The 23,926-nt window shown below is 36.6% G+C and overlaps 1 protein-coding gene across 1 annotated transcript in view; it reads left to right on the top strand.

Annotated features, from left to right (window-relative positions):
* Positions 1-23,926, top strand: part of RGS22 (regulator of G protein signaling 22) — a gene marked incomplete at both ends in the record, with an annotated part of 79,636 nt that overhangs the window by 48,021 nt on the left and 7,689 nt on the right. Inside the window, 7 exons of the mRNA XM_081325618.1 lie at positions 9,663-9,857; positions 11,478-11,570; positions 13,001-13,167; positions 16,005-16,167; positions 17,951-18,109; positions 19,220-19,288; positions 21,566-21,724. Coding sequence (XP_081181744.1) covers positions 9,663-9,857; positions 11,478-11,570; positions 13,001-13,167; positions 16,005-16,167; positions 17,951-18,109; positions 19,220-19,288; positions 21,566-21,724 — 1,005 coding nt within the window. The remainder of the gene's footprint in view (positions 1-9,662; positions 9,858-11,477; positions 11,571-13,000; positions 13,168-16,004; positions 16,168-17,950; positions 18,110-19,219; positions 19,289-21,565; positions 21,725-23,926) is intronic.

Below are 23,926 nucleotides of genomic sequence, written 5' to 3'. Positions count from 1 at the left end.
TTATTAAGGCAGCCAGTTATATATTTGTTTGTTTTATAGTATTGTTATGCAGTTCCTTGGATATTTTTTTAAAATCATCTTGATACAAATGCCAGATCTTATTTGGCTGCCAACTCTTTGGATGGTTCATCAGTTTTCAGCTTTGACAGAAAATTAGTCCTTTTGGTCATTTGGTTTTAGAAAAGGAATCCTTTTTTTCAACAGCTCTGGTCAAAAATCCAATTATAAATCATGCATGGGAGCAATCTATGGAATCATATCCCATCATTAAAGAGGAACATGATTCTCATTAAGTGAGGATGTTGATAAAGGTTGGGGCCATCATAGTTCTCAGACATGGAGGAAAGGGACCATCACTGGAGAACAACAGTCGCATTTACTTTTATTATTTTGATATGGTTCATCACAGAGGTGTTCAGGCTGGATTTGGCATTTTTCTTCATCTATCAAGTCCTTCCCGTGGCCCTGGGATAGGCAGTTGTTGATGTTTTTTAGTGTTAGAGGTATCGTCACAGGATGTAGGCTGTTCTGAGTAAAGATGCCATTCCAATTGACTGATGGTGAATTTGTCAATGTCGATAGTGTTCAAGTGGTGCTCCAGTTGTTTTTGGGATTGTACCTAATGCACCTATGACTATTGGTATTTCTGATTCTGGATGTTGTTCTTTCCAGAACTGGTTTATTTGTTTCAAATATTCTCTTCTTATGATCTGTAATAATAGATCATTATTTCTTTGTTTTAAATCAATGTATACTTGCAGCAGGTAAACACCTTTCCTTCCAATAGTCCTGCAGCTGCTGGCCCTGGTTTTTCAGCGAATAGTCCTATAGCCCATTTTTCACCAGATATTCAGGAACTCCATCACACAGGGTCGTCCTTGTTGACCTGGGCAACTATGAGTTGGTATGAATTTCATCTAACTTGAGTAGGAGGCAGCATTGAAATGGTCAGCAGGGTACATTCTTAGGGATTTGGTGACAGGGTCAGCTGGTCAGACTGGGCCACTACTTAATTGTGATGCAGACCCAAGGTTCTCATTTTTTTCCTGCTTGCATATTGTAATGGACTGAGGACCACTAATTTTTCTACAGGAGAAACAATTGACACCTATGCTTTATTACTGCAATGTACCATTTTGGTCTCAGGCCCTTTGCTTGTGACCTCTGAGTCCTTTCATCCAAATGTTTTTTTCCAATTAGCTATCGTGCCTAAAAACCACTGACAAATTTACATTCCAGTAATTTTTCTAATGTTTTTAAAAGGCAACATAAGCCTGATTTATCTATTTTATTGTGAAAGAAGTGAAGAATGTAAGCATTGATTAGAATCTGAACAATCAGGTTAATTTCAGGAAAAGAAGGGTTTTTCTTCCTTGGGATGTCTGTCATTAATTTTACAAGGTCATGTGTTAATATCTGACTGGTAAAATGAAAGATTCACAATCAGTGCTTGGAGTATACGTAGAGATAGCAATGTTTCTGCTAAGCAGCCACTCTACCATTTATCTCCTTATTTTAAACCCAATGAGCTTATTATTTTTTCTTCATTTAATTTTATTTCCATTCCGGCCTGGTGGTGACAGTAGAACATAGCATAAAGAGAATAACTATAACATTGCAGAAAGCTAAATCCACATGATCATTACAAGCAAATTCATCAAAGTGCAATATCTGAAATTCTTCCACTAGACTAGCATAACTAACAGCCCAAATGTAATATAACAAATCAACACATGTGAGGCAACTTTTGATAGTGCTCTTGAGCTTGCTTTTATGGTTTTGTTTTTTAAGTTCATTGTAACACAGATGAGATTCAAGCTGTATTCAATCAAGACCAGAGTCAGCATATTGTGATTGTGTTCTTTCAAATTCTATCCATCATACATGAGTGCAAAAAGTGAAGTAGAATCCTGGAATCAATGTCTAAGGCATATATCAAATTTTCATGGGATTGTGAGCTTTCATCAGAATGCTATTTGATCATCAGGAGACTAGCCTCATTTTAAAACAAGAATGTATCTTGTCTAATTACCTCTGTTGTGCTTTAGATTGGAGTGTGTACCCTCAGTCGCTGTAGCATGGTGGTTCATCTGTAAAAGTTAAAAAACAAGAAAAATACCAACAATTAGCATTGTCAGGTCATTTCATAATTGTCGAAAAATAAAGAGAAGGAGAATAATTCACACTGAATGGTGAATGTGAGAACCTTTCTCTAAAATTAAACAAATTAAGATAAACCTTTTCTGCTCTCTAACATACAAATCTGCCCCTCCCCCATGGATTGTAAATAAACTATTTGCATTTCCCTTGCTGAAGACCATATGCTGGAAACCATTAGATGCTATTTTACAAATAACCTTTCATTAAAGTCCTCTCAATTTTGCTCTTTCTGTGACCTAGAAGTGTTCAAATTATATAACCATATAGGTATGGGCTGACTAAGAAATGGAACACTCATTTTGTGGCAGAGATCCATATAAATAGTAAACTGAATTTTCCTTCTCTTTAATCTCTAATGTCAATTTATCCATTTCTGCACATTCTAAAATTTTCTTGATTAGTACTTCTTCAGTTGATAAATTTTCATTTTTCCAGTACTGGGCAAATACAATTCTCGCTGCTGTTAATACATGTAATATTAAATGTTCACTCTCCTTCTCATAATTCCCCCCCAGGTATTCCTAACAAAAACAGTTCTGGTTTAAAGTCTATCTGTTTTTTAGTCATCTTTTCCAACCATACATGAATCTTAACACAAAACTTTTTTGCTTTAGAGCATGTCCACCTGATATGATAATAAGTACCTGGTTTTTGTTTACATTTCCAACAGTTATTTGAAGTATTTTTAAACATTTTCGCTAATCTTACTGGTGTCATATGCCATCTATAAAACATTTTGTACAAGTTTTCTTTATGTGGCACTGCTTTAGTTAGTTTAATATTTCTATCCCATAGCTTTTGCCAGTCTTCCAATTCTATAGAATATCCAAAGTTCTTTGCCCATATTATCATTGTTTGTAGAAACTCTTTACTGAACCACCATTCAATGTTATGCTCCTGTTGAGTAGAAATTTCAGCATTGCAAGACTTAGAATTTTAGGACAGAAATTAGATAGCTTGCTTCATTGTTACCTAATTAGGACGTCCTTATTTTCCATTGTTTTCCATTCTGTTTCTTTCATGAATAATCTATTTTAAAAAGTTGAAATAACTGCATAATATTTTTGTTGGTTAACTCTAAGAACTATTTGAGTAGAATCATCCAGTGTCAGTGTAAGTTTTATACCCCTGAGTTTGTAATGGCTGATATAGATCTTCTATTTTAATGCTGGTTTATTTTAGTTTGGCAGAAGGAGGATGTTTTTGCAAAGGGTAAGTTTTGAATCTAATTTAATTATTTTATAATTTTTACCTCCCATTATCCAACTAGGACGTTTTACTTGGACAATTTCAGATATAAATATTTTTGAATGAAGATGATAAAAAGTAATGTTAAGGAAGTCATTAGTGAGAGGCTACACATAAATATTTCATCTTAATAATAACCGTCATCTGGAGAGATGTAAGACAGCTCCTTTATATTAGTGATGCAGCTTTTATGATGGTTTTTTTTTGAAATTTACACTATATCAAATCAGTGCATACCAAAGCCAATATTCAAATACTACATATAAATAAACATGCATTTGTTCTGAAAGCTGTTCTGTCTTATTGTTAAGGCTATCAGAAACCCTCTTAACCTTCCGTGGAAAATATTGCATTCACTTTCCTTTGGAGTTTTCTTATGTGGCTAGGATTGAATTTCTAACAGATTCTTCATTTCTTCAGTTTTTATATGAATGATTTATGATGTAACTTTCCTTGAACTCTGAGCATGGAGTGAATTTATTGTTTAAATAATCAACACATTCATGACAAGAAGAAATGACAATGGAATCCAGAGAGACCCCTGGGGTATAGGTTTCATAGAAATAAATAAGTAGGATATGCAAAATGTTTACAGTATAAATCTTTTTGTTTAAAGTTCTAGTCATTGAGTTGAGTCATCTTCCACCCTTCCCAAGCAAGAAATTCAGTTTTCTTTAGCCAATGAAATTGCTGAATCTTGATTTCACTATTTTGTGATTTTCCTCTTCCATTTTGCTTCTAAAGCCTTTTTGTATTTCTGTGCACCTTGGGTTCATCAAGATTTCCAATGTCTGTTTTTCTTTATGTGGATGCTATAGTTTTGATTACATAAGAGCAATTATTTGGAGAACTAATGTGTTATTGCTGTATATAGGATTAGTACTCTGTATTGACATAATAATTAAAATCTCTTTTGAGCCAAAATTGATTCTTGAGGACTTCAAGGACACATCCATGCACTTTTCTTGGCAATGGTATGGAAGTGGGTTTGCTCTGGATGGATAGGTGGATGGATGGATGGATGGACGGACAGATAGACTGACTGAGTGATCTCCCAATATAGCCGACATTTTTGGAATTCCTTGGTAGTGCTCAGTCCAAATATTAACCGGGACCAATTCTGTTTGGCTTCTGAGCCTAAACAAAGCCTGCTAAAAGCTACCACCTACTGAGGTCTTTCAGGGTGTTCTTCATGTTACTGTACATTACACAGACATTTCCAGATAAATTGTTCCCCCCTTTTTTAAAAATAGCTTTTTTTGTATTTAGAGTAATAATGTCACTTAAAACAAGTAATTTGATTTCTATTAAGCCTTTTTGTTTCTTTGATTTATATCTGTCTTAACATTGTGATATATTAAAGAAAAGACAATGTATTCCAGAGGGAGAACCACTGTATGTATAATGAAAGGAATGTATGTGGTTATTTTGCTATAAGTACATATAGTAAATTGCAAACTGAATTGGAAAAGCAAAACAACAAACATATGTGGGAATTGGCCCTGGGAAAAATTGTTTAGAGGTAGAAAAATGAAAGATAGTTATGGGACATATACCAAAGGCAGTTTATATAAAAATATGATGCATTGTTCTGTAGACAGGAATTAAGCTGCTAGAAAATAATACAGGTGTTCTGAATTGTGTTTGAGCAGCATAGATCTAACTTTTTGACATTATATGGCTAATCATATAATAAAGTTCCTCATTTAACTCAAGAAGGATTAATGCTTGATTTGATTATGAAGTTTGAGTTTAAAAATTGAAACTTGAAGAAAAGTTATGATTTTATTAAATGAGTTGATCCATTTCTACTTTCCTGGATTCAGGATTTTAAAAGCCAGAATGCTGACCTGATTTTGGGGGAAGGGGTGGGTGGGGAAGGGGGCGTGAGAGAGGGGCATGGGGAAGGGGGGGCTGGATTTATTGTCTCCAGATTTTGCTCTTAGAAATCACATAAAGATGCAAAACCCCAGCAGAATCCACATCTGGAAGTTGCTTTAGGCCCATCTCTAATACATTTTATGTTATAGAGAAATATATAGAGGCAATATAGAATAAAACATTCTTCTTTTACTGAAGTAAAAAAGAAATCACCAAATAAATGAAGTCTGATATTCTATTATATATACTGTGACTTTTGTATGAACTTTTCAAACATTTATAGCAAACCATTTAAAACATATTTCCATGTAATGGACTGTATCATACAGTAATTGTTGGGAGTATTATCCTATTCAAAGGCCATTTGAAAGCTGTAGTGTTCCAGCAAAAAACTGGAAAGCATAAACAGAACGGGAATTGAACTTATAATAGAGAGCTCTCATAATTAAGAAAAGGAAAAAAGTGCATTGAAATTATTGGTACTCAGTAGTCATCTAATGGCAGATGATGTGGTTTTTCATTGAATTGAAATCCATCAGACCAAGTGCACCTCATTCAGATACTGTTCTATTGGACGTCTAGAACCAATGAAGTGCTCTGAGTTTTAGGATCTGATCTGAGTGACAAATGACATCACAGGAATCACAATGTCATCACACAAATGTCATGAATGATATAATTTAGGTCAGCTAAAGCTTGCAAATTTACTGTATAAGTAGTTCAATCATTATGATTGGCTTCATAGAATTTTCTTCAGCCTGGGGCTCTTTAGATGTAGGCTTGTCCTACAGTTGTCAGAATTCCTAGTTTTCCAGCCTTTGTCTATGCTGACTTGGAATTCTACAAAATGCAATCCCACACATTCAGAAGGCACCATCTTGGAGAAGAACTTAAATTTCTCTTTGATGTGCAGTTTCAGCCTAGGAATAAGCTAAACCAGATAGCCATGCAGTAGTGGAAAACCTTCCTGTCTTAGAAGTCATCAGTTGTGCCTCTTAAAGTTTATACCATAAGAATATTTCCGTATTTCTTTACTTCCTTGTTCCTCTAAATGCCATGGTGACCACAGCCTGGACTTTACTTGTACAAGTGCTCAGTTATCAATTTCTCCTCAAAACATAGAGTTATAATAAAGCAAATACTACAGAGCTTCACAGATTATTCCTTCACAGTTATAAATGGCACATTTTCTTAAAACTAAATTTCTGACTGACCCTCCAGGAGAAAATGATATAATTCATATGTTTAGCTCTTGCTTAGACACCCCTTTGGTACATGCAAGGCTTGGACCTTGATGCTGAGCTTGCTGTCTTGTTTGATTTTCCCAGATCAGTCTTTGCATTGATCTGAAACCAGAACTGTCTGGCTATTTCTATTGCTTGTCTTGATTTTGGAAAGCAGATTAAGTATGAGCCGTGCTAGATTTGTTGAGCTTAAAGAAGAGAAGGCTCAGGGAGAACATGACAGCAACCTTCTAGTACTTAAAGGGTTGTGACAAGGAAGAAAGTGTAGATTTTTATTCCATGATGCCTCAGGATAGGATAAGAACCAACAGATGGAAACTTTACAGAGAGAGATACAAACTCAAAATAAGAAGGAATTTCTTGACTGTGAGAGCTGTTAAGCAGAGAACACAACCTACTTCCTGGAGTCAAGGGTGCTTCATCACTGGAGATTTTCAAACAGATGTTGATTAGCCATTTGACTGGGATGGACTGAGGATTCCTCCCTTGTACAGGAGTTAAAGTACAAAACATCCAAGTACCCTTTCAACCCTCCAATGCTATGACTCTGTAATTCTATGCTTTAGAGGAACACAGTACAGGCATTTTTTTTCAATATTTCTTCTGGAACCACAGAATGATTTGGTGGGAAATCAAGTCTTGCTTTGTCTATTAACTCCTTTGGGCAAGGCGTAGTGGCCTCTTTTTAACATCTCTCCATCCTTCATTCCAAGGAGTAGTCTTGTATTTCCTCTCATGTTGGTGCTCCTATTGTTTTAGTCCCTTCCTTGACTCCTTCCCCAGCAAAAGCAAATATAGCAAGGGGGGAAAAAAGCAGTGGAAGAGCGCCAGCTACTCCCCCTCTTTGTATCTTCCCATTGGCCAGCTGGAGGAAATCCTGGCTAGGACACCAGTGCAACAACCCAAGATTAGTGCCAGGATTGTGACTGTGAGGAGGTTTTTTCTTAATCTCTGTTTTAGAGTCCTGGGACAGTTAGTGGGAAATAGCTTGGATTGCTTGTTAAAAATCTATTTGCTCCAACTTTAATATGTCTGTTCCCAAGAGAACTGTTATTCTGGCCCCCATCTAAGTTAGAAGACTATTCATTAATTTGAAAAAGAGAGCTTCCTAAATGATTGCACCCATATTATGGAACAACTTGACCCACAAAGTTAGCTGGTGTCCTCCCTGGCTGTTTTTTCATGTTGCTGGATATAAATATTGTTTATTTAAACAAGCATTTGTTATATCTGGTAGAAAATATTTGTTATGTTTTGGTTTTAAATATTGACTCTGCGTGCTGTCCTTGGTTGTTTTGTTAAAATTGTTTTTAAGTAATTGTAAACGGCCCTCTGGGGTGTTTTTATTCAAAAGGATATGGATGCCTTATTAAAGAATGGTGCTGTGTAATGTTTCAGATCCAATTCTCCAAAGATATTTGTAGTTGACAGGAGCATAGCTGTTGTGGTGGTCTGCATCTCTTTAAAGAAACTCCACAGCCTTAATAAATGCAACATTGTAAAATCACCATATATTTATTCATCACAGTATGTAGTCCCTGAAAGTGTTCACATTTTGATATTGTGGTGATTTTTAAAAATGTGACACAACACTCCCTCTATTTTTTTAAGTTCCATTTATTTCACGATAAAAAAATAGTTTCTACCAGGGCTGTGTGAAGTTTGATTTGGGAAATCAATTCGGACAATTCTTTGAATTGACAGATTCTGTTGTTGAATCACATCAATAATCTCAGCTACATCAGTTATTCCAATTGGATCAGAACTAAGCTATGCACCATTAGTTCCTATCCAAACTAAATTGAATTTGAGTTTCCCAGAGTTTAGAACATTTATTGTTATGCTCCAAACATGCTAATAGAGAGTGAGAGACAAAAAATAATCTAAGCATATAGGACTGAAACCAGCTTTTACATAAAGATTAGTTGCTACTTTCTTTGTCAATTTCTTAAAATAAAATTCTGCAGCCTGGTAATTTCAATGTAGTCTTCAAAGTTGCATGACATTTTTTCACACAACTCACAGAAGATGAACTACATTGGGTCATCATTTGCAATTTAGTTCTCAAATGTTGTTTTGTAGGGATTAAATAGAAAAAAAAATTAATTCAGTAATATTGCTGACAAGTGTCTCAATAATCTTGGTAATGTTGCTGAAGATCTTATTAGGGAAATGACTGGGGTTTTCAGCTGTTAGGCAATTGCTTGCTAAGAGTGATGTTGTTTTAGATAATGTGCACATGTGAAGAGAAATTACAGACTTGCAGAAGACAAGCTAAGAACATTTTGTGGTGCTGGTTGTTTTCTCTGAGGTAGCAGCCTTGTGCTCAACCTGGATAGCTATAAATAAATGTCATTATTTTAAAATATTGGTAGGACTGATCTTCTTCCAAAGGAAACAAAGCCAGTATAACTTTACCCTGGAATTTCTTACCAATCAAAAAATAAGCATAATAAGGTACACTGATGACTTATAGTTGAGGTCTAGCTGCTCTGAAGGTGCTGCAGAAGGAAATGGCAGTGAACTATGACATTAAAGTGGATTTTACTACTAGACCACACACAGTGGCATTTTCCCAAAACTATTTCTGTATTTTTTAAAAGAAACTTTCCATGTAACTATAATATTCTGACAGATTTTAATCTAACATGCCCTATACCACTGCTCCTTCTTTATACAGTGCTTTCTTATATACATTCCGTAGAGAATAGTATACTTAGATCTACAATTGCAGGATTTTACTTTATGTATAGATTATAATGTGTCCAAGTGTCCTTGTTTAAAATCACTGTGTCTGCAACAATAAGTAACATGTACATATCTGGATCTCATTCACAAATACCGAAAAAGCTATGGAAGTTTGTACATGAACCAATCTTAGGATCAAGAGAAAAAACTTTTTTTGTTTGTTTGAGGGGAAAAAAAATAAAGTAGAAATCATCAGAAAAAAATGAGTAGCGAAGAAAGGAGAAACTACATGTTGCAGTTATTAGTTACAGTATCACAATAAAAAAACTAAGGAAATTCAAATAATATTGCAACATTTTTGATTTTTCATTTTAACAGAATTTTATTGTACTGGATAATTGTGGAGCAATTTATCTCTTCTTTTTTTTAAATCCAATGCAGTTCCTTTATGCTAATTATATTGCTCCTTCTGCTGCTTTGGATATTGGAATAGAACAGTCTACAAAAAATGAGATTTACAAAAGAATTGATCCACCATTTGAAGATCTTTTTGACCCAGCAGAAGAATACATCCTCACCATTCTTTTGGTTCCATGGATGAAGATGATAGAAGAAGACCGAGAAATCTATGGGAAGGTAATCTATAGGAAATCTGTCTTGAACTTTCTAACTGTGACCTAACCCTTGTTTCAGCCTCTCCCTTGTTTGAACTTTAGTCCATTCCCACCATCATTATGGAAACAGTCTGCATTTTTCATTCTCCCATATTACTCCCAAATTCTTTGCTCAAAGGTAAAAAGACTGCCATTGGCATTTTTTAATTTAAGGCTTATTGTTGTGCCAATTAAACAAAACAAGGTGATACAAGGTAATTTATAGGCACATAGTTCTGCAAAACAAAACAATATTACTAGCTACGATTATACTCCTCAACTTGAATTTCGGATAAAATATTTAGGATGCCTTTTTCCAACAGCAGTTCAAAGGAGCTGATATTAGTAATTATTTCTTCCTTTTTGCCAGCAAGAATAGTAGTTTCAAAGAATTTTTTTTCCAGTTGCTTAATTACAACCATTTGAATCCTATGTTTTGATAAATGTTCCAGAATATTCCCATTTAGAGATCAATCAGCCTTCCTGTCCAAGTCAATAATCCATTCTTCTATTTTTCTTTTCCAATTCTATAGCTGTTGAGCATAGTGCAAGTTTTGAATTTTTTCTCCTTAAGTTTTTAGTTGTAGGATTTGTAATTAAACAGACCTTAGCATTTTTTCCAACATGCTGATATCTATGCTATATTTTGGTGTTTCCTTTTTATTTGTTTATTTGTTTTGCAATTCAAATTTCTGGATTCAAATCTACCAAGGTAACTTACAAATAATACCAAAAGTTGTTAATGTTTTAATAAACATTGTTTGTCTGTAGTCCCAATAACCCATTCACTATCAGAAGAAGCATTGTTCTTTTTAATGCTTTTAGCATTTTTTTTAAAAACAAACAAACAAATAAATGCACTTGTTAGTCCATATTAAACTGGTGAGTTTATGTTAAATTTTGTTTTTCATGCAAAACAAAAAACGAAACAAAATTTAACATAAATCTAACGAGTTTAACATAAATACTGCTAAGCTTGTAAGCCGCCCTGAGTCTTCGGAGAAGGGCGGGATATAAATGGAATTAAAATAAAAAATAAAAAAAATAAATTGAACACGCGCACACACTGCTAGTGACTTTGCCACAATTTTCTTTGAAGAGAATACTTATCCCTAAGTGAGATGCTGTGGTAGAATGTAGTCTGGATTCCCAGTAGTGAGGGATTGCAATTCCAGAGGGCAAAATATGGAATGTTTGGTCTGGAGGAACTGGGTAAAACAGTTCCTCCCTAACAATTCCCAAAGTATATATATATATAGTGATGCATATAATTGCTTTAGTTTAGCAAGATTTCTGTCTATAGATAAGGAACAATAAAGGAAGCTACCCAGAAGCAACTCCACATGTCTTTCTTGATTCTGGAGGGGCCAAATGGGTACACACAATTTTGGTTGCTTTAGCTGTTTCAGCAAATATTTTCCTTGAATCATCTGGTCTGGGAGAAATGCAACATGCAGAGATATGTCTCCTAAACATCTGTCTTGTTCCTGGCAAGTGTGGTTCGTCTCTACCCACTGTCATTGGCAGCTTTCCTCTCCTACCCCTTCCTCTACTCTTTCTGTAATATATACTGGGTGGATGACAGAACTTATTATTTTATTAGGTGGAGCTGGTGGAAGAAATTCGACAGCTGGACTCAGTGTACTTTAAAAAGCTGCAGGCTTTGCATGCAGAGGGCATTTCCAAGAAGGATGAGGTAAAGTCAAGCACCTATTAACAAAAACAACATCCTTATTCTTGCCTCATATTTAGCGCTTAACCCCATGTGCTTCTCTGTGGCAGCAAATCTGTCTTTTGAGAAACCTACAAAGTTTTTACACAATGCAGTTCTATATTAAAACTTTCAATGGATGAACTTTTAGTCCATACCAGCCAATTGCTGCCTGGCTTCAAAAATTATAGTGACTGTGTCATGAGAAATGGCTTGGCATGGAAACCAACAATATTTATCCTAGTGCTATTAATACTACTAATACTATTACTCCTAACTGATAAAATAGAAGGAAGAATATGGGACAATAAACATACTGTATAACTCCAGTATAGGGGAAATTTTATCTGATTAGCAAATGCAAATGAATATTATTTTCTTTCTATGAACTTATGGGAATTAATATTAATTGTAAGCAGTTGGTGAATCACCCCAAAAACTCAAATCTCCAGCTTTATATTAAAAGTACTATGAGGGATGAATTGTAGATCTCACTAGATTTTATTGGCATCTTAGTTATAAAGCCAAGATGCTACATTCATTGCTCTTTCTCACATACATACTAATATAGCATCCACCAGTTAATAATATTTCATACAATAATCCATAAAATGCATGCTGGGCATATTCCTGAATAGTAGTATAATATAATAGTATTTATGTCATAAAAAGTCATGGTTGTTCTCCTTTCTCTAGCAATGAAATAGTTATACTGTTAAATCATATCCTAAGGCAGACCTCTGGAAATTCTCAATGTGTTGAACTTCAACCCTCATAATTCCCAGCAAATGTAACCAAAGAAGCCCATTGCAGGGAGGACAATAGAACAGAACATACCAATCTCCTTTAAGAAAAGTGCTTTGAAAGCATGATGTTACAAAATGGCCCCTTTTCAAAGCAACAGTTTGGCTCTGTAATAGTGCTATAGACAACATATGTGTAATATGCAGATCAACTTCTAGAAGTCATGTCCTCATTTTCTAGCTATATCTGTTATGGTGACCTAGATTCATATATTGTGTTGAGAGGGACAATACATTATATTCTTTTGAGCCACAAGGCTACATACCTTTAAAATGCCAGCAATTGTCATGGTGCCTATGCTATATCAGGATGATGATATAAAAAAGGAATAGATGACCTTTTTGTTCTTTTCTCTTATAGAGATATCTACACAACCCTAGTTTTTGTAGTCAGCTATCACTCCTACATAAAGCCATTTATTAGTGACAAGAGATGATATAGATATTATTTTTAATCAAATATACCCAGTCACAGATCTGGATGCACAGAGGTGTCCTTTAATCTCTGAACCTGAAATACAATGAAACTGCATAAAAAAAGAAGAAATACATATTTTCATAGGCTAAGAAACCAGGAAGTATGAGCATTATCTTGTGCAACTTTTTCCTTAGGCTTTGGCAGTTGCAGAAGTTCTCCAGAAGTCTGAGTCTATTCGACTTGTAGAATCCATTGATCAAGATTATTCTGAAGGTTTTAAATCATACTCCATTATGAAATTGCTTAAGAACAGGACAGATCTGGAACAATTCCGTATCTTTCTCGAGGAGCAATCAGCAAGGTATTACACCTGTTACTGAGTGGCCCTGTTGTGAACTCCAATTTCCCTAGTAATGTTTATAATTTCTATATCTTACCTCATTGATAATGAAATGGCAAGATTCTTCATTGCTTGGTGGATTTTGAACACCTAACGTCTTTAAAGAAATGAGATGTGTTTAAGAAGAGACTGGACAGCCATTTGCATGAAATGGTATAGGGTTTCCTGCCTGAGCAGGGGGTTGGACTAGATGACCTCCAAGGTCCCATCCAACATCATCATCATCATCATCATCATTATTATTATTATTATTATTATTATTATTATTATTATTATTATTATTATTATTATATACCTCACTCCAAATTCCATCTTTTAAAAAATGTTTTGGTCCCAGCCACATATTGAATTTTCATAATACTCCAGCTTCTGTTCTTGTCATTTCCATCCACTGATTAAAGATATGATATCCATATCTGTAGGCATGCCTTCTTCTAGTTCATTTGTCCAGTACCTAAGAATAAAGAATATAAGACAGGTCAGGTTAATGGAATAAATTTTGCTATCTCACACACTTGCAGCATTCAGTGCAAAATATCTCTCCTTTAGTAAGATATTACAAGAATTCTGAAAAGATGTAATTTAGTGTGCTACAGGTGCAAACCCTACATAAGCCAGGAGGTTTGCTATAGCGATCTAGGTCAGTATTTCTCAACTTTGGCAATTTGAAGATGGGTGGACTTCAAGTCCCAGAATTCTGGGACTTGAAGTCCACCCATCTTCAAACTGCGAAGGTTGAGAAACATATTCTGGATCATATCATTTTTTTTTCTCTTGGTTGTTTTGCTTTGAAGATCCTCTGCAATAAGATCAACCTAGCAGTGATGTTTATTAGAGTGTAGAAATTGATTCGTTCAGTTTGAATTCCCAATTAACTTAGAAATACTAATTTAATTCAATTTAACAATTCAAATCAATTTTAAAAAAACAATTAAACATAACACTTCAGTTTAAAGCATTGTTTTCAATTTGGTTTTCCAAATCCTTTCTCTTCAAATCTGACCACTTGATTCCATTTTCTAATGTAGTAGGAAAGTTGGCTCAGAGATTTGCTGAACCAAATCTGTGAATCAAAGTTTTGCAAAGCTGTAACGTGTGCAATTAAGGTACATAACATTTTATAGATTACATAAATTAGTTTCCAAGCTTAACTTACTTGGACCGAAGTAAAGAGTTTTAAAACCTGGATTCAGTTGGAATAGTAAATGGGGCATGTAAATGAGCCAATTACTTTCAAAGAAAGAAATCCCTGCTCTTTGTATTACATAAGAACTATGTCCTCTGTCCAGCATGCAGTGTAGAAATTTAAAGGAAGGAAGAGTTTTGTGTATTATGGGCAATTATAGTCTAGTGTAATCATTATAGTTGTAGTGGCTATAAGCCTGGTCCATTGACCAGTACCGGGCTGTGGCATGCCAGCAACTGAGCCGCACAAACAAGCAAAGCCCCATCCGCGAGATGCAGGCAGCACACAAAACCATGCACCCTCTGGTCCGTGGAAAAACCTCTCTCCATGGAACCAGTCCTTGGTGCCCAAAAGATTGGGCACCTCTGCTATAAGCAGTCTGTTCCATTTAGGAAGCTATTAATTTATCTTTCTCTAACATGGCACCTTCCAGATGTGTCTGGCTATGTAGGTTAGGAAATTCTTGGAAGAATACAATTCATGAAGGTTACAAGGTCGAAAGGTTGCTTTAATAAGACAACAGCTATTAAACAATACCAAAAGTTTTCTTAATTGCCGTAGTAATAATTTTACATCTGCTGTTGCAATTAAACCAATGTCAACTTCTGGGCATTGCCATTACTTTTATTGCCCACAATATAGAAGTGATTTGCTATTGGCTTCTTGCAGGACATTTTGCAATGTCCAAGTCTGACTTATAGTCCTTCTGGGTTTTCCTTATGGTCTCCCATCCAAGACTCAGCTACCCCCCTCCTACATTTTATAAATTCAGCAAAAATCAGGAAGATGCTGTTCCTGCTGTTTTTTATTCTCCTATAATTCCACTCTCTCAATACGTGGCAGCAAAAGAGCCTGTGGCAGACCTTATCAGGTTTGGAAGGTTAAATAGTTGGACTAGAAAGTTGAAAATTTTTCCTGTGGAAGGTATGACAAATTTCTTCCGTGTTATTGCCAAGGATACATAAATAGATCCATAGTCAGTGGAGGTCAACCTCAGTTTGTTTGTTTGTTTGTTTGTTTATTAGCTTTGTATGCCCACCTTTCCTCCAAGAATTCCAGGTAGCTTACATGGGGATTTCCTTTCATTTTATATAATACCATAAATTTGAAAAAGTGGACAAGTTCATAGAAGCTGATGACATCACCAGCGATCTTGTCTTTATCATATTAAAGAGCTTGTAGAAGTTGTCAGTTCACCTTCATGACTTCTGTAAAGTAAGTGGAAGAATTGCTTGGTCTGAGTGATAAAGTGCTTTACCACTCAGACCAATTCTATACATGTTTATTCAGATTATAGAATTTCATTTGGATATATGCCTGAAGAATTATGAATAAGAATATAAGCCACTTAGGAGAATGGTGATTTTAGAGGATGGGAATGGGATAATTTAAGGCGAGGATAGGAACAATTTATTTGCTAGAGGCCTCCTGTACTTGTTTTCATCTTCAGCCTAAAATAGTTTAAAAAGGGGGGGGAGGGGAAATCTGCCCTTTCTGGTAATGTCGGTAGATGGTAGATGGTAGATGGTGACCATCTCCTCCAACCTCACCCATCCTTGGTGTGAAGTAATATTTATGATGCTGTGATTAAAACATATTGTTTCTTTTGTAGTGCAGACCTCCTGTGCTGGATAGACATTGAGCAGTTCAGAAGAATGTTACACAAAAATAAAGTACAACGAGATGAAAAATCTAAAGACATTAAAAAGAAATATCTAAACAAGAAATATTTCTTTGGACCTGACAGCCCAGCTACAAAAGAAGAACAAGAGCAGGTAACTGGCTGCATTTAAAATGTTAGTAGAAGGAGCTGTTGGTTCGGTTAATTCTAACATAAGATTGCTGTGTGCTTAGTACTAAGCAATATTTTTCCTGGTGGCCAATATGCATTGTGTTTTTGTTTTGCAAATATTATAAACATGAATATGCATATAAAATAAATGTTATGCAAATTAATATGTAAAAGTATATCCAAATTTTCCTTCAGGGTGAGGGGCTCAGGATCTGGTAGTTCTCCCCCTGGCATGGTCTATTTACTGAGCAGAAAGAACTTTTCACTCTGAAATTCTGAAAGGATGTTGTTGGCCCTTGGTTACTCTAAAGGTCTCCTTTAGTTGCAGTTGCGTTCAAAATATATACAGTTATATTGTATGAAGAGAAATATTTCATTCTTGGCAAGGAAGAAAAGAGTGCCTGAAATTACTGAATGGTTCTAAAATTAGAGAATTTCACCCCTACTTGTAAGATTGCTGAAATTAACATATTTGTCTTATTAAACGTGTTAAATATTAGCTAGTGTGTAGGCCTGGAGTTATACATGTCTATGCTTTGAAAATACAGTAAATGTGCATAAATGAATTGATTTAGTAAAATTATCTTACAGTACTTTGGCTTTGGGAGTCATTGGGAGCTGGGTGGCATATAAACTTAGTTACTATTGTTGTTTTGGAAGAAATCAGGTCTCATAATGTATTTTAGAATCAGAGATCAATAAGAATAAAGGAGATCTGAGAGGGAAAATGCCAAAATATTACGGGACAGTAACCAAAATTCAAATATCTCAGATATATAAAATGAAATTCCTGCTCAAGATTTCCTTTTGAGTATCTTCTTATACATAATAACAAAAAGTTATTTTAGATGACAATTTATAGACATTGTGCATTTTATGTTCATTTTAGTTGTAGGTGGAAACAGCTGTTTTCCAATTAGGTGGAAACTATGCTTATACTGTAACCATCTTTCCTACACTGAGTTGGATTATGACCTCCGTCATTTACATTCAGCATGGTTTAGGTGTACCTGGCATGATGAGGTGGGGTGGGGGGTAGACCAACTTATAAGAAAGACAACAGATGCAAATGTTGACCTAGATTTGACAGATTACCTAATAAGGAGCTGACATTCCTTTATCTGTATATAATAGAGAGTAATTAAAGGATTTTATGAACACTCCATTACAGTGGAAATTCTTTCCCTTAAAAGCTGAAGTTGATTTATAGACACAGTAGCTCTGAAGAAGGACTTCTTTAATTCAAAACACACTGGGCTATAAAATAAAGACCATATGATGGTTAAAATCATGTATAGTTTAGTACCAAGCTATTTACTGCTAAACATCCCCTCTATCAATGGAGCAGGTTTGGTGGGTCCTAACAGAGATATATTGAGCATCTCTGGTTAATGTTGCTTTCTGCATGAAGAGGCCTAGTTGAGGAATGTTTCCCATTATTGCTGAAGCAATCCCCCTCTTCGTTACAATTTAGGAAGGAGCTCAAGAAATATTTGATTATCTAAGTTCCCAGAGTGTTTTATTGGTTTTTATTATTTAACTGTTTTAGAAATAATTGTTTTATTGTTTTACTTTAATTGGAATTTTTGATTTTTTTTCAGCCAGCCACCCTGTTAAGGCAGTGCATAGCATACTTCAAATATCAATCAATTTTAAATGAAATTTGGATTTTCCTCACTTGTTTTGCCTTAGTAATTGCCCAGTAATCTAACACTAACTTTGCTTTACTGTTGAACATTTTGTGGTCCCCTGGATGTTTTTACTAGGTTATGAAGTCACGTGGAGGCTGGGGGCAAGTACTTCATGAACACGTTGCTCCTGTGATCTTGTTAGATGTTCAAAAATATGCTCAGAGGAGATTAGAAAATAAGTGGTTGCCTCTGTTTTATACCCGCGAAGATTTGGGAACGTGCAAAACACGAAAGGTAATATTTTAACAATTTATATGGCAGTCTAGTGACTTGTAATTTGAACTGCGAATCCCTCAGAGTATTTGATTATCTGAAAAATCAGTGATAATAAGAAGCATGCAGGATAGTACAGATGACTTGGTATGCAGTTCTTCTTCTGAGGGATCCCTTAGTAGGTATTCCTGTAAGCCACTGAAAATGAAAGTGGCTTTTGAAGCTGGGGCTCTCCATCTGGCAAGCATTCCAAAGTTTGCTGGCGGGAGGTAAAGACCTTGATCATTGCAAGATTCTTTCCATCATGCACAGTCCCTCCCTCCCTGAGACACAAATGCAATTCAGTCCATGTGGAAGCTCATAGGATAATGCAAGCTGGCTCTTTCATGCTCAGGCTGTCTTTTTCTCACACTGTGGCTGTTGCTCATCCTCCCACCTAGGGCGCTGTCTTCTGCCAGGAACAGTATCGATCCTTTCTTCTGCAGAATAGTAAAATAAATGGAGTCCCTGTCTGGCTATCAGCCAGGCCTTTCATTGAGTGTAGGAAAGAATTATTTGCTCGGTGCTACAATGAACCTACTGGATAAGAAGGAGCTTTTAACTTGGTAAAGGTAAAGGTTCCCCCCGCACATGCGTGCTAGTCGTTTCCAACTTGGTACCCCTCCAAAAAGGAAAAGTGTTGAATTTGCAGAGTCCTCACATCACTGATTTTATGGATGTAGAGTTGGGGGATTAAGCTTGGCTTTGTTTTCTGTTCTTTTCATTTCTTCAAAGTTTCTTCAGTGTATCAGATTACTTTCCTGACTAGGAGAAACAACAGTTGGGGAAAAATGTATTAGTCTATCTAAGGGCAGCTCTTCTTTTTCAGCGGTGGTCTGTTCAGGCCCATGTCATTTCAGGAAGCAATCTGTGTGCCTTTTTCCTCACCGGCTTCAAATTTTAAAATAGCCCGTGTGTTTGATTTTGACCATCCAGATTGAAGAAAATATAATCTCATTCTTTCAAAGAAACTTAATCAATGCTAATCTTGACCAGAGTTAGGAGATCCTTAAAGTAATGAGGATACCCTCAACACCAGTATTAATATTCATGCAAGTAATCAATATGCTGTTTTGTCATGTTTGCTTTCAGCTACATATGGCAGAGGCAGTAGAAGACATTGTAATTCAAGAACAGGAAAAGAAACAAGCACCATGGAAGGCAAGCTGTGTTTGTTTCTACTTGGGTCTTTGTGTAATATGGACTTATCATCCTCTAAACTATGCAGTCCTTACATAAACAGGAGAGTAAGCCTAGCTGAGTAAGAGCAGTCATTTCAGTATTGTATTCATAATGCTATGTGGGTAGCATTGGCTCATGTTGTTAAATTAACAAAAGTAAGTTAATGCAAATGCCACAGTCTCTGTTATTCTTGGATTTGGCAGAATTGGAGTCAGAAGCTTAAAAAAAAAGAAATCTCAATTGTGTTTTTTTAAATAAAAAAGGTTGTTTCTGGTTTCTGTGGCTACAAGTGCAATTAATAAATTATGAACAATACCTGAATAAAGATACAAGCTTTTGATATTTTATTTTTTGTGTAGGCCAGAACACTAACTCTTGAGAAATGTTGCCTCTTGCAAAGATTTATAAGCATCTGCTTCACTTCAGTATCTCTTGAGGCCCTTGTGGGAAATTGGCCAACCTTAATCCAGATCACTATTTTGTACATTATATAACATAAAAAAGATAGTTGGGTTCTGAACCCCAGCATTACAGTGCTGTACTTATTTTAATTGCTTGCCATGGCTTTCTTTAAACTTTAATTTAATGTAGAAAGTACATTGTCTTTATCCAGAAAACTGGAACAAAACATTGCTTTTTACCATTTGGAAGATAATTTATTGTTGAGCAATTAAATGAACTCATAAAAATGTGAAATATGCAGCAAAGTGAGCAGGATTAATCATATCAAAGAAAGTCTGTTTCAGTTACAGCTACGTTCTCACATGATGATCATATTGATTGTTAAATGTCTTAAAGCCTTGTGACATGACATATGAGGCCAGTTCTGGCCTTTTCCTTTTTTTTTCTATCTCAAAGAACAGCAAACTCTATCTTGGAGGTACTGTTGTAACTTTGAACAGTCACAAAACAAACTGTTGTAAGTAGAGGATTACTCTGTGCTAATGACAAAACAAGTTTGGTAATGAAACAACCAAGCTCAGAGAGCACTAAGGACCTGGCACTAAGGTTTTTGTTTTGTTTTTTCTCCCTGAGGTTGTTTGTTTTGACAGGATCAGGGAGTGCACTGCCGGGGGACACAGCCAGGTTAAGTAGGAAAGCGAGACAGGAATAGTTCAGGAGGGGCATCTTGTGTGAAGGGAATCCCTTCAAGAGATTTTTTCCCCTGTTCCTTCTAGTACAGACATGTCAAACACAAGGCCCGGGGGCCGGATCAGGCCCGCAAAGTGGTTTCATGTGGCCCGTGAAGCCATCCTGGAAACAGTGAGGGAACGGCCCCCACTGCCTTGGCCCTGGCCCAGAGACCCTCCTTCTGCCAGAGACCCTCAGATCTGTCTCACTCCTGCCCAGGCCCCCATAGGCACCCTTGATGCAAATGATGTAGAGCTGGCCACGCCCACCCAGTAGGCCATATGCACTCTAGCCACACCCACCCAGTAGGCCACGCCCACCCTGGCCATACCCACCCGCCCCCCTGAGGGCAACCGCAGTGCTGATGCGACCCTCAATGAAATTGAGTTTGACACCCCTGTTCTAGTACATTTCATTTTTAAAGATGTCTCTCAGAAAAGTTGGAAGAGGGTAAGAGAAATGTATGCGATGTCATGTTTCAAATTTGTTTTGCAAATTATTGCCTGATCTCTTAGGTCATTTAAAAATGATTCCTTCAGCTGCATTGATAGGATCTGCAGTGTTATTTAGATTTTTCATTGCCTTTGATTTCTTTCAGTTTCTTTTTATTCTGCCTCCGTACTTAGCTCCCATGCTCCCCTTTTCTTGATGTGAAGACCTACGAAAGTCTCGGTGGCATTAACTTCAGAAACACAAACTTTCAGTGTCTGTCTGTGTTCATGACAATTGATTAAGGTGGCTTTTGTCAACAAGATAGGTTGTCAAGGGCAGGGCAGTTTTAAACTTGCACCTTCCCCAATCTGTGATTACTCTTGCATGTTTCTAAACAATTTCAAACTTTTCCCCTTTCTATTCATAACTCATACCTTACAGCATAGTCATATGTTCTAAATCATTATTAGTCATTTCCTTTTTCCCATTGTCCCTTCCAGACAATTTTTGCCCAAATCAAACAAAAGAGTGGGAGAGAGACAGTGGCTGCCAAATTGTACTGCGTCTATGCAATGAACTACCGAACACTGGGGTCAATGCAGAGATAAGCATCAGACAGTTTGCCCGAAGTAATGCTTGCATTATTGCATTGTAAAATGTGCACTTTCTTTTCTCCATCCCTCCTTTCAACAGCATAAGAAGAATTGGGTGCTTTCGTCTAAGGAAATAATTACTTTCCGTAAAGCGCTGATGAATCCCATCACAGCTCTTCAGTTTCAACAGTTTGTATCCCTGAAAGGAGATTTATTGAAGAATGGAGTGATCTTTTGGCAGGAGGTACAGAAATACAAGGTACAGCACTTAAGGAATGGAAATAATGCAGTTACTCAGTGACCAGGACATTTATGTCTAAAGCAATGGTATTACTTTGGAACCATTTCAGAGTAGGAGATCTAAAGATGCTGACACCTGGACTCTTTGAGACTTGTCCTATTACTTAGCTAAATATCAAAACTGTTGTGTAGTGAGTTCGTTGCTCAGGAATGAAGACGAGACGAGTGAGTTCAGCAATGGTCATTTTTATTTGCTTGCAGGATCTGAACTGAGGAACTGAGCTGCAGCCTGCAGCAATTTATAGCCTGGCCCCTAGGCGGCAGCCAATAGGTTTAAAGCAACCCATTGCCACCTAGGGGCAGCCAATAGCAGCACTGGAGACGGGCTGTCTGAGTTGCTGGGAGCTGTTAGCTAGCTCCAGCTTACCACGTGGTGTTACAATTAAGCCCAATACATAACAAAAACACAACCTTGGTGACAACATACTTTGTTCTCAAATATCCCATTCCTTCCCCTTTGTCTTGTTCAGTGCTTTTTTTGTAAAACAAAAAGGTGCCGGAACTCACACATGTCATACAACCCACCTTGCCTACCCTACAAGGTTCCATCCAAAAAAGGTGCTGGAACTCCGTTCTGAGCATTCTAGGACAAAAAAAGCCCTGGTCTTGTTTATATCTCTGGAATGTCTTCCTAGTCCTCCACTCAAGTGATGACCAGGTCTGATCCTATTACCCAGTTTAGATGGCAGTCTCTAGGCTACTTAAGCACTGTCATTCTGTGGTTGTTGTATTTAACCCAGGATAGGATACTGTGGCTTTCTCCAAATAAGATAAACAGTCTGGCAAGGAATCCTGATCCATTCTGTAGCTCTAGACTGTAGCTGTTCAAGTATAATATCCAAACCATAATTCCTAATTGAGGTTACAAGATTTGGAATATGCCCTCACCTGATTCCCACCCTTCCATGCTTTGAACTCCTCTTCCCTCCAGGATTTGGTTTAACCTTGGTATTATTTTATAAAAGAGTCTACACTGCGATAGCAAACTATGATAAGACCTTGAACCAGAACTGATTTTAAATGGGTGCTTAGCATGTAATGAAATATTGGTTTGTTCTCTGCTGTTTGCTCTGCTCTTGACCTTCTAGTATAACCTTCCAACTGCCCCCTTTGTTTATGCAGACTGTATGGCAATTTATAAACTTTTCATCTGACATCTTGACTGTGAGGCCATCTTCTGTGCTTAGTTAATACTTCAGTATGTTGTGCTTCAGAAAATTAACTTAATTGTTCATTGTTAAGTTATTCATTAGTTAGTGAATCTTATACACACATTCAAGTTGTTTGCTTAGTTTTGTGATAACTGCGTTGATCTATCTGCAAGAAATTCCACTTGCCTTTAAGCAAGAAATGGTAGGACACTAAAATAGATGATAAGAAAGACAAAAAATGTCTGGATAGTGGACATGGCAGTACCTGGAGACAGTAGACTAGAAGAGAAAGAACTGGATTAAATAACAAAATGCAATGACCTAAAAATAGAAGTAGAACAATTGTGGCAAAAGAAAACAAAGGTAATACCAATAGTAATAGGTGTCTTGGGGCAAACCCAAAACAACTGGAGCACCACTTGAACATCTTGAACACCACTGGCATTGACAAAATCACCATCAGTCAATTGCAAAAGGCTGCTTTACTTGTAACAGCTTATGCCAGACACGTCAAACTGCCGGACCACGCGCCGGATGCGTCATGCCGAAACTACGCCCACCCTATTGCCAGCAATGGGGGAAAAAGTCATGATACGTCATGCGACGTCATGTGACGTCTGGTGTTTGACATGCCTGGCTTATACCCTGTGGCAATATCTTTAACACCCTCAAAAAGACAGCATCTGCCTATCCCAAGTGCCTGGGAAGGATTTGATAAGCCAAATTTGGTGTACACAGCTGGCTGATTGTGTGATGAACCATAATAATTAAGGATTGAACCCCCAATTCCACCCAATGTTCAGTGGGGTAACTGGGAGCTGGTCTTCCTGACTGTAGGTGATATGGGGTGGGAGGGGAAAGAATAGCCGAGAATCCATCAACTGTTGCCCTGTAACTTCCCTATATTAACTGTATGAGGGTACAGTAGTAACATTGCCTAGCCTCATTGCTGAAGCCCAATAATAGGAAGCCAAAGAGGCGGTGCAATTTATGTTAGTATGTTTTCCTCT

This window comes from Vipera berus (assembly GCF_964194415.1).
Source record: "Vipera berus genome assembly, chromosome: 3".
In the NCBI taxonomy this organism is placed as follows: domain Eukaryota; kingdom Metazoa; phylum Chordata; class Lepidosauria; order Squamata; family Viperidae; genus Vipera; species Vipera berus.
This window is presented reverse-complemented; position numbering and strand designations above follow the sequence as displayed.